The following is a 13,617-nucleotide window of genomic DNA, read 5'->3' on the forward strand; positions in this document are numbered from 1 at the left end:
ATTTTTAGACTGGTTTCAACAATTAGTTTAAGTTGCAAACTTCAAAAACCCAAAATACAGTTCTTTAAAAGTCAGGTATGACTATAACAAATCAATAGTAGAAATTGCAATTTAAATGCCATGTTCTTAATAATTTAAAAAATTCCCTAATTGCTAATTGCCAGGGAAATTGACCACTCTGAGGTTTCTCAGAAGCTTTACAAACGTCTATAATACCTCATACCTCCTGCTTACAATCGTTCACACTGTAGATCCAAATAATTACCCGTAATGAATGATGTGGTTGTTTGTCTCAGCATACAAATAGTAACCACACTCCTTAGGGACCGAGGCCACAATACTCCAATACACGTGCAGAGAGATGGTTAACGTTTTAAAATTACAAAGTAAATGATAAAACTGTCATAAAGCGAAATATCAATTTGTAAATTTCAAAGTATATAAACGTTAAATAGAAATCCTTGTAAAGAACCAAACTGAGGATACTTGTTTCTTTCTTATCCATTGGAAGAGTCAAACAAAACTGTTGAACATGCATACTAAACTACCAATATAAATTGGTAAAACATTCCAACACCAAGTCACACAGTAAAATATCATGAGGAAATTTCTACAGATTTTCAAAACCATGTTTCACTGGCTCTTAGTTCCAGAAGATACATCTGAAGTCCCCATCTTGGGAGTTTGTCAATACATATCATCTTTATTAGTGTATGAAAGAAACTAAGAAATCCGGCAACAAAATTACACAATGCTGTTAATCCAGTGTAGCTCCTGGAGTGCTGCAAGGCTTTGACTTTGAGAAAACTCCAATTTTACAGCTAGCATTATAATAAAATGTAACTATATACCAGTGTCCTTTGTCTGTCAAAAGATGGTTGACCTTAGAATCAGATAATCAACAAAAGCACTCCTCATGACAAGTGGAAAAAGCAAATTGTACACAAAGCTTAAAAGTTCATAATGATGAAGCAAACTCCTACTCCTGCCTTCCTCCCCAGGCTCACTTCTGCCCTCTCTCCAACATCAACCAACTGCACCAGCAGTTCCCAAACTTTAGTGTACATAAGAATCATTTGGGGAGCTTTGGTGAAAAACATACAGATTTTTGTGCTTCTCACTTCCAGATATTAATCCAGTAAGTCTGAAGAAGAGGTCAAAGAATCTGCATTTTGACATCTAATCCCAGTGATTGTAAATGCATGTTAAAATTCTACTGCAGGCACATGGAACTACTAACTTCACTACTGCTACCTTCATGTCTTTACAAATACTGTTCCTCTTGCCTCGAATATTTCTCTCCCACCTTGTCCTTATGATACCTCAAAACCAGGCAAAAACAGCCTCTTCCTGAAGCCTCTCTAGACAGAATGGGCTGTGTGCCACGTAACGAAACAGTTAAGAACACAGACTCCAGATTCAGAAAGATCTGGGGTCCAAACCCTAGCTCGTCCATTTTCTACTCCGTCCTCTAGGGAATTTTCTTAACTTCTCAAAGCCTCAGTGTTCTCAATCTGATGGAGTTAAGGATGGTATCTATACTAAGAGAGCTGTTTTGAGGATCAAAAGTATGAAAAGTGGTTAGCACAGTGCCTCTAAACTCTTGATAAATGCTACTAGCCATTCATATCAAAATACCTGATTATTTAATTACAAAATATTCACCCTTCAAGACTCAGCCCAAACAGATCATCTGAAGTGGCTGAGCTACTTAGCCATTCTTTCCTTCATACCCCCATAGCATCTTCTACCTTTACATCAACGAAAGGTGATGTTTACACAATTATCTTTATAACACACTGACCTTAAGATCGGAGACCCATTTAAAAAAAAAAACTCTTACTTTCAGTATACACAAGACACTCACACTCACCAAAATGAAACAGAAACCCCATAAAATAATGCTTAACAGGAAAGAACCAACACAAAATTTGTTTCTCCTTAGCTTGGTAGACTAAATGACAAAGCCTGAAACCTGACACAAAGAAAGGAAAGGAAAGTATAGATGGAATCTAAAGAACTGGTAAGAAACAGGGTAAACAAGTACAGCAATGGCCAAAAAGAATCTTCTAGCTGCTCTGATGTACTCCCTATAGGAATGCTTTTCTCATATTAGCACAACTTCTCTGTGGAAGGATCCAAACAATAGCATTCGGCCATCTTTACTCAATTCAACATGAGACTTGGCTAATGTGGCTGTCCCCCAACTTCAACGGTAGATGGATATGGGCCCACTATGGTTTGCCTACAGTTAGAAAGCAATGAGAAGCTAGGCTCCATTTCCAAAATTCTTCAATAGTCCCACATTCTATTTCTGTGTGTGAGACCCTCTTCTACCTTTCTACACAGATGAAATCTGTAGGTTGCTGGATATTAAAATACACATTTCCTTCAATGTACTTTTCATGGAACAGAAACCAGCTGACTACAAGCCACAAAGCTAATTTCATGTTGTCCAAGAGAATATTCAAGTAAAACAACAAAAATGAGAACTAGCAACTAGTTATAACTAGGTCACATTTGTACTCATATTTCTTTATTAAAAAATTGTGATTTTGGTGTTAACTATTCAAAGAGATTTTTTTTTAGTTTTTTTTTTTTAACGTTTATTTATTTTTGAGACAGAGAGAGACAGAGCATGAACGGGGCAGGGTCAGAGAGAGGGAGACACAGAATCTGAAACAGGCTCCAGGCTCTGAGCTGTCAGCACAGAGCCCGACGCGGGGCTCGAACTCACGGACTGCGAGATCCTGACCTGAGCCGAAGTCGGCTGCTCAACCAACTGAGCCACCCAGATTTTTTTTTTTTAACTTTCCCTTTTCTGCTATCTGCTAGAGCACAAAAGGTGGGTGACGATTCTGAGTTTTCAAAGTGCTCTACAAAGAACAAATATTCTTGATGAAAATTCCACTGATGCTTACATTCCTCTTAGGAACCTAGTCAAAAAAGATGTTAGTAAGTCATAACTGAATTCTATCAAACACTTAAATAGGAATACATACCAATCCTTCTCAAACTCCTCTAAAAAGGAAAAGAGGAAGTTGAGGGAACACTTCCAAACTCATTTTAAGAGGCTAGCATTACCCTGATACCAAAACCAGACAAAGATACTACAAGAAAAGAAAATTACTGGCCGATATTCCTGATGAACACAGGTGCAAAGATCCTTAACAAAACACGAGTAAACCAAATTCAACAGTACACCATGACCAAATGGTTATTTATTCCAGACATGCAAGGATAGTTCAACAAATCAATCAACACACTACACCATGTTAACAAAATGAAGGCTAAAAATCATATGGCCATATCAGTAGTTGCAGAAAAACTATTTGACAAAATCCAACATCCACTTATGATAAAAACTCTCAACAAACTGGTAAAGAGGGAACATATCTCAACATAATAAAGGTCATATATGACAGGCTCACAGATGACATCCTACTCAATGAGAAAAGCTGAAAGCATTTTTTCTAAGATCAGGAACAGGACAAGAATGCTCATTCTCGACACTGTTATTCCAAAGTGGTAAAAGTCCTAGCCCCAGTAATTAGGCAAGAAAAAGAAATAAAAGCATCCAAATCAGAAACGAAGAAGCAAAACTGCCATCATTTGCAGATAACATATACAGAAGAACACCAAAAAACTGTTAGAACTAGTCAACGATTTTAGTGAAGCTGCAGGATACAAAATCAATATACAAAATCTGGTGCATGTCTGTACGCTAACAACAAAACCTCAAAAGGAGAAATAAAAAATAATCTCATTAATAATACATCAAAATGAATAAAATACCCAGGAATAAATTTAACCCAAGACATGAAAGACCCAAACACTGACTACCATTAGACACTGATGAAAGAAACTGAAGACAAAAATGGAAAGATTTGTGCTCATGAATTTGAAAAGTTAATAGTGTTAAAATGCTCATAGTACCCAAAGCAATCTACAGACTCAATGCAATCTCTGTCAAAATTGCAATGGCATTTTTCACAGAAATACAACAAACAATCCTAAAATTTATATGGAACAAAAGAAGAGCCAAACAGGCAAAACAATCTTGAGAAAAAACAAGGCAGGAGGTGTCACCCTCCCTGACTTCAATCTGTATTACAAAGCTACAATAATCCAAACAGTATGGTTTTGGCATAAAAACAGATACACAGATCAGCAGAACAGAAAAGAGAGCCCAACAATAAATCCACAAATACATGGTCAATTAATTTATGACAAAGACACCAAGAATACCCAATAAATGACAGTCTCTTTAATAAACGGTACTGGAAGGGGCCCCGGGGTGGCTCAGTTGGTTAAGTGTCCAACTCTTGATTTCGGCTCAGGTCATGATCTCATGGTTCAGTTCATGAGATCGAGCCCTACATCGGGCTCTGTGCTGACAGTTTGGAGCCTGTTTGGTATTCTTTCTCTCCCCCTCTCTGTGCCCCTCCCCTGCTCACACACACCTCCCCCCTTCCCCGACTCCCAAATAAAGAAATAAACATTTTTTTAAAAATTAAAATAAATGGTGCTGGGAAAACTGGACCCTTATCTTTCACCATACATAAATTTCCATTTAAAATGGATTGAAGACTTAAATTTAAGATTGTACACCATAAAACTCCTAGAAAAAAAATAGAGGATAGGCTCCTTGACATCAGCCTTTGTGATGATTTTTTGGATTTGACACCAAGAGCAGCAATGAACAAGTGGGACTACATCAAACTAAGAAGCTTCTGCATAACAAAAAAAACTATCAACAAAATGAAAAGACAACCTAAGGAACTGAATAAAATACATGCAAAACATATATATATCTGAGAGGTGCCTGGTGTCGACTCTTTATCTTGGGGTCGTTGAGTTCAAGCTACCTGTTGGGTATAGAGCCTACATAAAAAACCACATATCTGATATATACAAAGAACTGACACAACTCAACAGCAAAAAATACCCAATCCAATTAAAAAATAGGCAGAAGAGCTGAATATTTTTCTAAAGAAGACATACAAATGGTCAGCAAGTTCATGAAGAGGAGCTCAATATCACTAATCATCAAGGAAATGTACATCAAAACCACAATGATATATCACCTCACACCTATTACAATGAATGTCATAAAAAGACAAGATATAACAAGTGCTGGCAAGGATGTACATTCTTGGTGGGAACATAAGTTGGTGCAGCCACTATGGGAAACAGTATGGTGGTTCCTCAAAAAATAGACCACATGATCTAGCAACCCCACCTCTGGACATATATCCAAAAGAAATGAAAGAAAAGAAGATACTGAAGAGATACCTGCACTCCTACATTTACTGTTACATTATTCACTAGAGCCAAAATATGGGAAACCATCTAAGTGTCCATTAACAGATAAATGGATACCAGAGCACCTGGTGGCTCAGTGGATTAAACATCCATCCAGACTCTTGATTTTGGCTCAGGTCTTGATATCACAGTTGTGAGACTGAGCCCTGCATTGGGGTCTGTGCTGAGTGTGGAAGATTCTCTTTGCCTCACCTTCTGCCCTCCCCAACTAACTAGTGGCTCTCAAAAAAACAAACAGAAGAACGGATAAAGAAAATATATATATATATATATATATATATATATATATATATATATATATATATATATATTATATACATATGTATATACACACCATGGGATATTCAGCCACAGGAAAGAAGGAAAAACTGCCACTCGTGACAACATAGGTGGCCCTTGAAGGTGTTATGCTAAGTAAAATAAGTTAGAGAAAGATAATCATTGCATGGTATCACTTGTATGTGGAATCTTTAAAAAAAAAAAAAAAGTCATACTCAGAGAAACAAGGTAGGAAAGTAGTTGTCAAAGGTTCAGGGAGCAAGTGGAATGGGGAGATAAAAGAATACAAACTTTCAGCTATAAGATGAATAAGATCTGGGGATCTAACATGTAACATGGTGACTGTAACTGAGGACTCCATCCTGTAACTGAAATCTGCTATTGTAGAACTTAAATGTACTCACCAAAATAAAGATAAATAAGTGAATAACAAATATGTTAAAAAAGACATGACTACAGAAAAAACACAGTAAAATGGCAGACTCCAACTCCCTTAAAAACATTAGATTGTAAACGGATTAAACAAGCCAATCAAAAGATAGAAACTGGATTTAAAAAAAGATCCAACTACATGTTGTCTACAGGAGACACACTGTAGAATCAAAGACAGATTGTACATTCTTCTCAAGTGCACATGAAACATTCTCCAGGACAAACCATACACCAGGCCACGAAACAAACCTCAATGAATTTAAAAAGATAGATATTATTATACAGAGTAGCTCTCATACCACAATGCAATCAGAGTAGGAAAAATGGTAGCAATCTGAATTTGAAAATAAAACAATTCCACTTACCAAGAATTAAAGAGAATAACACACTTAGGAATAAATTTTAAAAAGAAACACAACATTTGTACACTGAAAATTACAATGCAGTGTCAAAAGAAACTGAAATTTAAAACACCCTATATTCATGGATCTACATTGTCAAGATGACAACACTACCCAAACCCATCAACTCAATGCAATCCCTAATAGGACCCCAGCTCCCTTCCCTGCAGAAATTGACAAGCTGATTATAAAATACATATGTAATGGGAAGCCTGGGTGGCTCAGTCGGTTAAGTGTCCAACTTCGGCCCAGGTCATGATCTAACAGTTCCGTTGGTTCAAGCCCCACGTTGGGCTCTGTGCTGACAGCTTAGAGCCTGGAGCTTGCTTCAGATTTGGTGTTTCCCTCTCTCTCTCTCTCTCTCTCAACCCCTCCCCAGCTCGCACTCTGTCTCTGTCTCTCTCTCTCAAAAATAAACATTAATAAAAAAAATTTTTTTAAATAAAATACATATGTAATTGCAAGGGACCCAGAAGAAATAAAACGTTAGAAAAGAACAAAGTAGCATTCACACTCCTTGATTTCAAAACTTACTCAAGGTACTATGGTATTGGTGTAAGTACAGACACAGATATGAACGAATTAGAACTGGAGATCCAGAAATAAACCCTTATATCCACGGCCAACTGATTTTTTTTTTTTTAATGTTTGAGAGAGAGAGAGAGAGAGAGAGAGAGAGAGCGCCTGAGTGGAGGTGGGGCAGAGAGAGAGGGAGACACGGAATTGCAAGCAGGCTACAGGCTCCAAGCTGCAAGCACAAGCCCCATATGGGGCTCAAACTCACAAACCACGAGATCATGACCTGAGCCAAAGTCGGACGCTTAACCAACTGAGCCACCCAGGAGCCCCTATAGTCCACTGATTTTTGACAAGGGCACCAAGACCATTCAATGAGGAAAGAAAATTCTCTTCAACAAATGGTGCTGAGACAACTAGACATCCACATGCAAAAGAGTGGAACCTGACCCTTATCTCACAGAATATACAAAAATTAACTCAAAATCAACCAAAGATCTGTAAGAGCTAAAGCTATAAAACTCTTAAAACATAGGAGTAAATCTTCATGACCTTGGATTTGGCAAAGAATGTTTAGACATGCCACTAAAAACACAAGCAATACAAGGAAAAAAAACCCATAAATTGAACTTCATTAAAATAAGAAACTTTTGTGTGTGAAAGCACACTAAAGTGAAAAGGTAACTCATGTAATGGGAAAAAATATGTGCATATCAGTCACCTAATAAGGGACTGTATCCATACTATTTAAAGAACTCTTACAGCTCAATAACAAGAAAAATTGCCCAACTAAAAAATGAATGAGGGATCTGAATGGACATTTCTCCAAGAAGATCCACCTACATAGACACTGAACATCATTACTCTTCAGAGAAATGCAAATTAAAACCACAATGAGATAATACTGCATATCCACTAAGATGTCTATTACCAAGGAGTCAGGTAATAACAAGAGTTGGTAAGGATACAGAGAAATCAGAACCTTCATACACTACTGGTGGGAATGTAAAATGGTGCAGCCAACCTGGAAAACAGCTTGAGGGGTTCTTCAACTGAGAATAAAATTACCATATGGCCCAGTAATTCCACTCCTAGGAACATACCCAAGAGAAATAACATATGTCCACACAAAAACTTCTACATAAATGTTTACAGAAGCACTTCACCTAATAGCCAAAAGGTAAAAACTTAAATGTCCACCAACTGACAAATGGATAAACAAATGTGGTTTATCTATATAAGGAATGTTATCACAAAAAGTACCAATACATGCTACAATATATATATATGGATATGCTATATACATATACCCAACATATATGGTTTACAACAAACCTTGAAAATACCATGTTTAATAAAAGAGCCAATCACAAAAGACTGCATATTATATATTTTCATTCATATGAAATGTCCAGAACAGGGAAGAATGGGGGCAGGGAGTGATAAGCAGGTAACAGCTATAGGGTTTCATTTTCAAGTGATAAAAATACTCTAAAATGGACTACGGTGATGGCTGCACTACTGTGAATACACTAAAGACCCTTGAATTGCATATTTTGAACAGGTGAACTGTATGGTATGTAAATTTATCTCAATAAGTGGTTTTTAAAAAAAGACAAGTGATAGTTTTCAAGATCAGAGGATGCAGAAAAAACCAAAATGAACAAAATACCAAGATTTTTAAAATAGGGTATTACTGATTTTTCCTTTATTTTTTTTTAATGTTTGTTTATTTTTCAGAGAGAGAGAGAAAGAGAGGACAAGTGGGAGAGGGGCAGAGAGAAAAGAGAGGGACACAGAATCCAAAGCAGGCTCCAGGCTGAGCTGTCAGTGCAGAGCCTGATGCAGGGCTCAAACCCATGAACCATGAGATCATGACCTGAGCCAAAGTCGGGTGCTTAACCAGCTGAGCCACCCAGGAACCCCCGATTTTTCCTTTTGTCTCAGGATCTTCTTTAAGCTTTAATATAGTTCCCAAATTTTTAACATGCACATTTATTTAGAATCCAGTTGATTACAAAAAAGTAGTTGAAGATGCTTAAAGGTAAGCCTACATTACATTTATAACTAAAGCACGAAGCCATGAGCCAATCTTCTCATGCTAGTTTCCAAAGTGGAAACTTTAATGAGAAGCTACACACTAAATAAACTGTAACAACATTTACATTATCAAGTAATTTCTACGTATCAATCAATACATTATTAGAATTTAGTCTAAATGCATAGGAGCATACAAAAAACTGAGGGGCATCATAACCACTAAAAAACTAAACATAACTAAAAGATAAGCCTTTCTCCCAGTCCATTTAGCCTCTCATCTCGAGTGCCCCCTACTTACCTACCCCGCCCCTCTGGCTCCTTGGTGTTCCTTGAAGACATCAAGCACATTCACACCTTAGGGTCTTTGCCTGGAATGCTGTGTGTATGTGTGTGTGTGTGTGTGTGTGTGTGTGTGTGTGTGTGTGTGTGTTCCTCTACACAGCCATGTGGATAGGTTCCTTTACCACCCTTCACGCCTTGATCTGAAAGTCACTTTCTTAATAAGGCTTACATGTACCTCCCTATTTAACAACAAAACCTGCCTTCTATTCTGGCACCCTTCACCTTGCTCTAACATTCTTCTTTCTCCACAGCACTTATCATCTCTTAACAAACTGCACATTTTTAAAAAATGAATACTGTTTAAAGTTTTTATTTTGAAAGAGAGAGAGCACACATGCACACACAAGGCGAGGGGCAGAGAGAGAATCCCAAGCAGGCTCTGCACTGTCAGCACGGAGCTTTGACATAGGGCACGATCCCATGAACCGTGAGATCATGACCTGCGCCAAAATCAAGAGTCAGATTCTTAACCAACTGAGCCAGCCAGGTGCCCCCAAAATGAATACTGTTTAATGTCTTTCTCCCCCTACTGAAAAATAAATCTAAGAAGAGAAGCATTTTGGTGATGATGAGACCTCATTTAGTCCCAGGTAGGTCAAAAGAGCCTGACACATAATGGGTGCTCAATAAATATTTGTTAGATATATAAATACACTAATGACATTATTAAAGGACAGAATCAATAATACAATCTCAAAATTGGACAATTTTCCATTCTTCTGTAATCAAGCAAAATATATGCCAAATGAACTCCTTAAAAAAAAAAAAAAAAAAAATTTGGTCATCTTATCATTCCCATGAGTTTCAGTTTGTGTTTAACAAAAACTTATAACAAACTTATTGTAAACTGTCTCAACTTTATTAACATTGTATAGTACAGACTGTATAACCAGGGAAGCAAATTAAATAGTTTTCAAAATATTTATTAGGCCAAATATATTGAAATGCTACATGTAAGATCCAATACTACTCTGTATTATGCAAAAACAGCTTTTTAAATTATATTTGCTTGTCAAATGCATTCTATGCTGGAAAAGTTCAGAATGAGAAAGTCAAATCCCAATAGGTGATGAAAACCCCATTAATTTTCTTTCAACTGGCATCTCTTCAGCTTGTAAATGCTCACTGCCCCCCTAAGACATCATTTTGGGAATGGGGAGGCCTAGTCAAATATCAAAGGCCCTGGCTCATTTTCTGAATCAATATGCACATTTGAAAACTGCCTAATATCTGAAAGGGGACCCAATCAGAAATTATTTCCCTGTGATGTCCTACCAAACCAGACTATCCCTGTTTATTTTTAAAGCAGTTCTCTATTAATTTAAAACCCTTTACTCCCAGGGTCTGAAGCCTATACCACGTGACAGGAGCTCTACAACTCCTAAATAAAACATGTCTCACAGAACGCAAGGGAAAAGCCTCCCCAAAGATGTTGTTTAGCCAATACCTCTGAATGACGTTCTACACTTCCAGTGTCTGATCCAGAGTGTTGCTCATTTACATCATCCTCAACGTCTGACCCTGAATCCCGTTCATCCTGTACTGGGGTAGCGCCACCATCATCTGCTTAAAAATAAAACAAAAACCCACTTAAGGTGTAAGATGGAGAACATCTACAACCGAAATGAACACAATGCATCAAGAGTAATGTAAGAGCAAAGGTTACCACTGACGAAGCATAACTAATGAGACTAATGTTGAGAACAAAGCAAAAGTATAATGCTTACATAAACACCATCAGAACGTGTATTGTGACGCATGTGGCAGCAGAAAATACGTCATAGAAGAAACGTGAGGCTGAAGAAACATCACTAAGGACCAAATCAACAACCTCTAAATAACAGTGTGCTCTTTGACTATTTCAACTTTATATTAAAAACTGACTCTATTCTCTCCATAGCCCTTACTTACCACCTTCTAATGTACTACACGACTTACCAAGTTATTTTGTTTAATGTGGGTCTTTCCTCACTTGAATGAAAGGGCCAAAAGAGCAAGGATTTTGGTTCACTGCTGAATCCCTGGAGCCCAGAACACTGCCTGGTACAGTACAGTAAATATTTATTTATGAATGAAGAGCACAAGAAACTCCAGTACAGAAACAGTATAAACTCCTTAAAGTAACGCATACACTGTGCTATTGCAAAATGGTAAAAATGAGTTGCTACCTACCTTTACCCAATACTTTAAAAACAAAGTAAAATTGTATTGTGAGAGGGATTTAGGGCTGTTGGAGAATATGGGAAGACTCGGTTAGAAGTTTAATAAAAATAAACAAAACTTTAAAAATGAAACAGTCAACTACAGGAAAACCAAAAAAGTTGTATAAGAATGAAATCACTATCATACTAATGAGCTACTCTACTTGGCTAAGGAGTAAAGAATATTTACACAGTCAAATTACAAACAATAATTCTGAAATGTAACGAACAATTATGCTACACTAGTGAGAGTGTGGGGAAGAGGGCACATAAGAGGCTAAAATCCTGTCCTAGCACAATAAGAAATCATTATGGAATACCTAAAAATGATGCAACAAGAAAGAGCACAAGTTAAGAATATGGAGATAAATATTTTTTAAAGTATGAAAAATCAGGTAACTGTTAATTTTTTTCAAGTCTTCTATAGCACTTAGTTCATATACATGTATTACATGTACTTCCTTACTTGAAAAATAATTTAAAAGTAATTTAGAACGAACTGAAAACACCAGGCAAACATTTTAGGCAAAACAGCAGTGCATGCCTGGAAACGCGTTTGTAGTCCTACTACTATTCGCTATCATACGTATGGAATCGAAGCGAACTCGAAACAGAAAAGAGATTATTAACATTTAGATATTCAGGCACTCCTGACAGAGAATACCTAATGGAACTTGGATGCAAAGTGAAAGGAAACATAACGTTCTTCCCCACTAGATAACTGCCTTATTTGTCTTTCGATCTCCGGTGCCTAGCACAGTGTTAGCAAAGGGGGTGCCCAGTGTTTACCGAATAAACAAGACGAGGAAGGAGATCAAACTTAAGTGAGGACAAAGAGGAAAGATCTCAAGTGAAGTAAAGGCACAAAATCACCAGTGAGTGCCAGTCGTACACGCCTGACCCTAAAATACTTACACAACTCAAACAAAGGTCTTACGTCTTCCTTACTTCGAAACCAATGTTGCAAGCGAGATTAAGCTAGCTCTAATTCCAAGTGAGAAGTCTAGGAAAGATCCCGCACCCCCCAACGAACCGCTCCCTTCAATTCTCGCAAGACGCTCGCAACTCCCGAAAAAAAGAAAAAAAAAAAAAATCCCCTAACAGGAGAGACCTTCCCTAGGATAGGCACACAGAAGCGGTTTTTGTATGAAAGTAGCTTCCCAGTTTCAGCAAAAACCTTCGCCGATTCAGAAGACGGCTCTCCGTCTAGAATCCCCTCTCCAAGGTTCTAACTTCGGGGTCGCAGCAGACCGACGGGCTCTTTGAGCTTCACCTCACTGTCCTCGGAGGGCTCCGTCGGGGAGGGAACCTCTCCAGGGCCTCCCTCCCCTACCCCACGGGGGTGAGAGATCAAGCCCCGCGGAATAACCACTTCGACCCCCAGCCTTGTCCCCCAAGTCCCTGCCCCACCTGACTGGTCGCCGCTGTAATATTCCGAATCCATGGCAGGCGGGCTCTCGGCGGGGAGTGTCCGCGCCCCGCGCCGCCCCCGTCACCTCCTTCCTGGCGGTGTGAACCCCAATGGCGCGGCCCAGTGCTCAGAGGCTCCCGCTCGACTAGAGGGTTTCGAGGATGAGGAGAATAAAACCGCAGCAGCAGCAGTCGCAAACACTAAAAGCCGCGGCACAAGAGGCCGTACCCGACAGGCCAGCAGGCGTGCGGTTCGGCGATCTACTTCCCAGAAACACCTCTGGGGCCAAAATGGCGTCTGCCCACGACCCTCAAAGGGATGCAGCGCGCAGGCGTCGTCCCCTACTATCTGGCCAATGAAAAGACGCAACGGTAATGACGCACAGCGTGGCCGGAAAGGAGACTCCTGGGTAAATTGAGCGGGCGCTCGGCTTCAGTTAAATACCTTCCTTTAGAGGGATCGGGTCTGTCCCCCGCGGAGATGTTAATGTTACTTTATTGGTTCTCTTTTCGCGCGCCTTGGTTCAGGATCTTCTGAGTTACGCTTTTGGAAAATGAAGACACGCTACAATTACATCTGCATCCTACGGCCAAATAATCAGGGTTCCCGTCATGCAGCGAGGCGCTTGATTCCCGCCCTTAGTACGGGAAGGAAGTGGCACGTTGCTTTC

The 13,617-nt window shown here is 38.8% G+C and overlaps 1 protein-coding gene across 7 annotated transcripts in view; it reads right to left on the reverse strand.

The window, feature by feature from the left end:
- The window catches only part of IWS1 (interacts with SUPT6H, CTD assembly factor 1), a 41,137-nt gene extending 27,885 nt beyond the window's left edge, over window positions 1-13,252 (reverse strand). For 4 of the 7 annotated variants that reach the window (XR_008424986.1, XR_008424988.1, XM_019469459.2 and 1 more), the window contains exons 1-2: window positions 12,947-13,252; window positions 10,783-10,901 (exon numbers count right to left, since the gene is read on the reverse strand). Coding sequence is in view for 5 of the 7 variants with exons in the window: in XM_019469459.2 (XP_019325004.1) it covers window positions 10,783-10,901; window positions 12,947-12,980 (153 nt within the window). In the remaining 2 variants the exon portion in view is untranslated. The remainder of the gene's footprint in view (window positions 1-10,782; window positions 10,902-12,946) is intronic. The other 3 variants (XM_019469457.2, XM_019469454.2, XM_053910067.1) reach the window with 3 other exon arrangements.
- Between the last annotated feature and the right edge of the window lie 365 nt (window positions 13,253-13,617).

Source organism: Panthera pardus, unplaced genomic scaffold (assembly GCF_024362965.1).
Source record: "Panthera pardus isolate Hobbes unplaced genomic scaffold, ASM2436296v1 HiC_scaffold_10, whole genome shotgun sequence".
NCBI classification, from domain to species: Eukaryota; Metazoa; Chordata; class Mammalia; order Carnivora; family Felidae; genus Panthera; species Panthera pardus.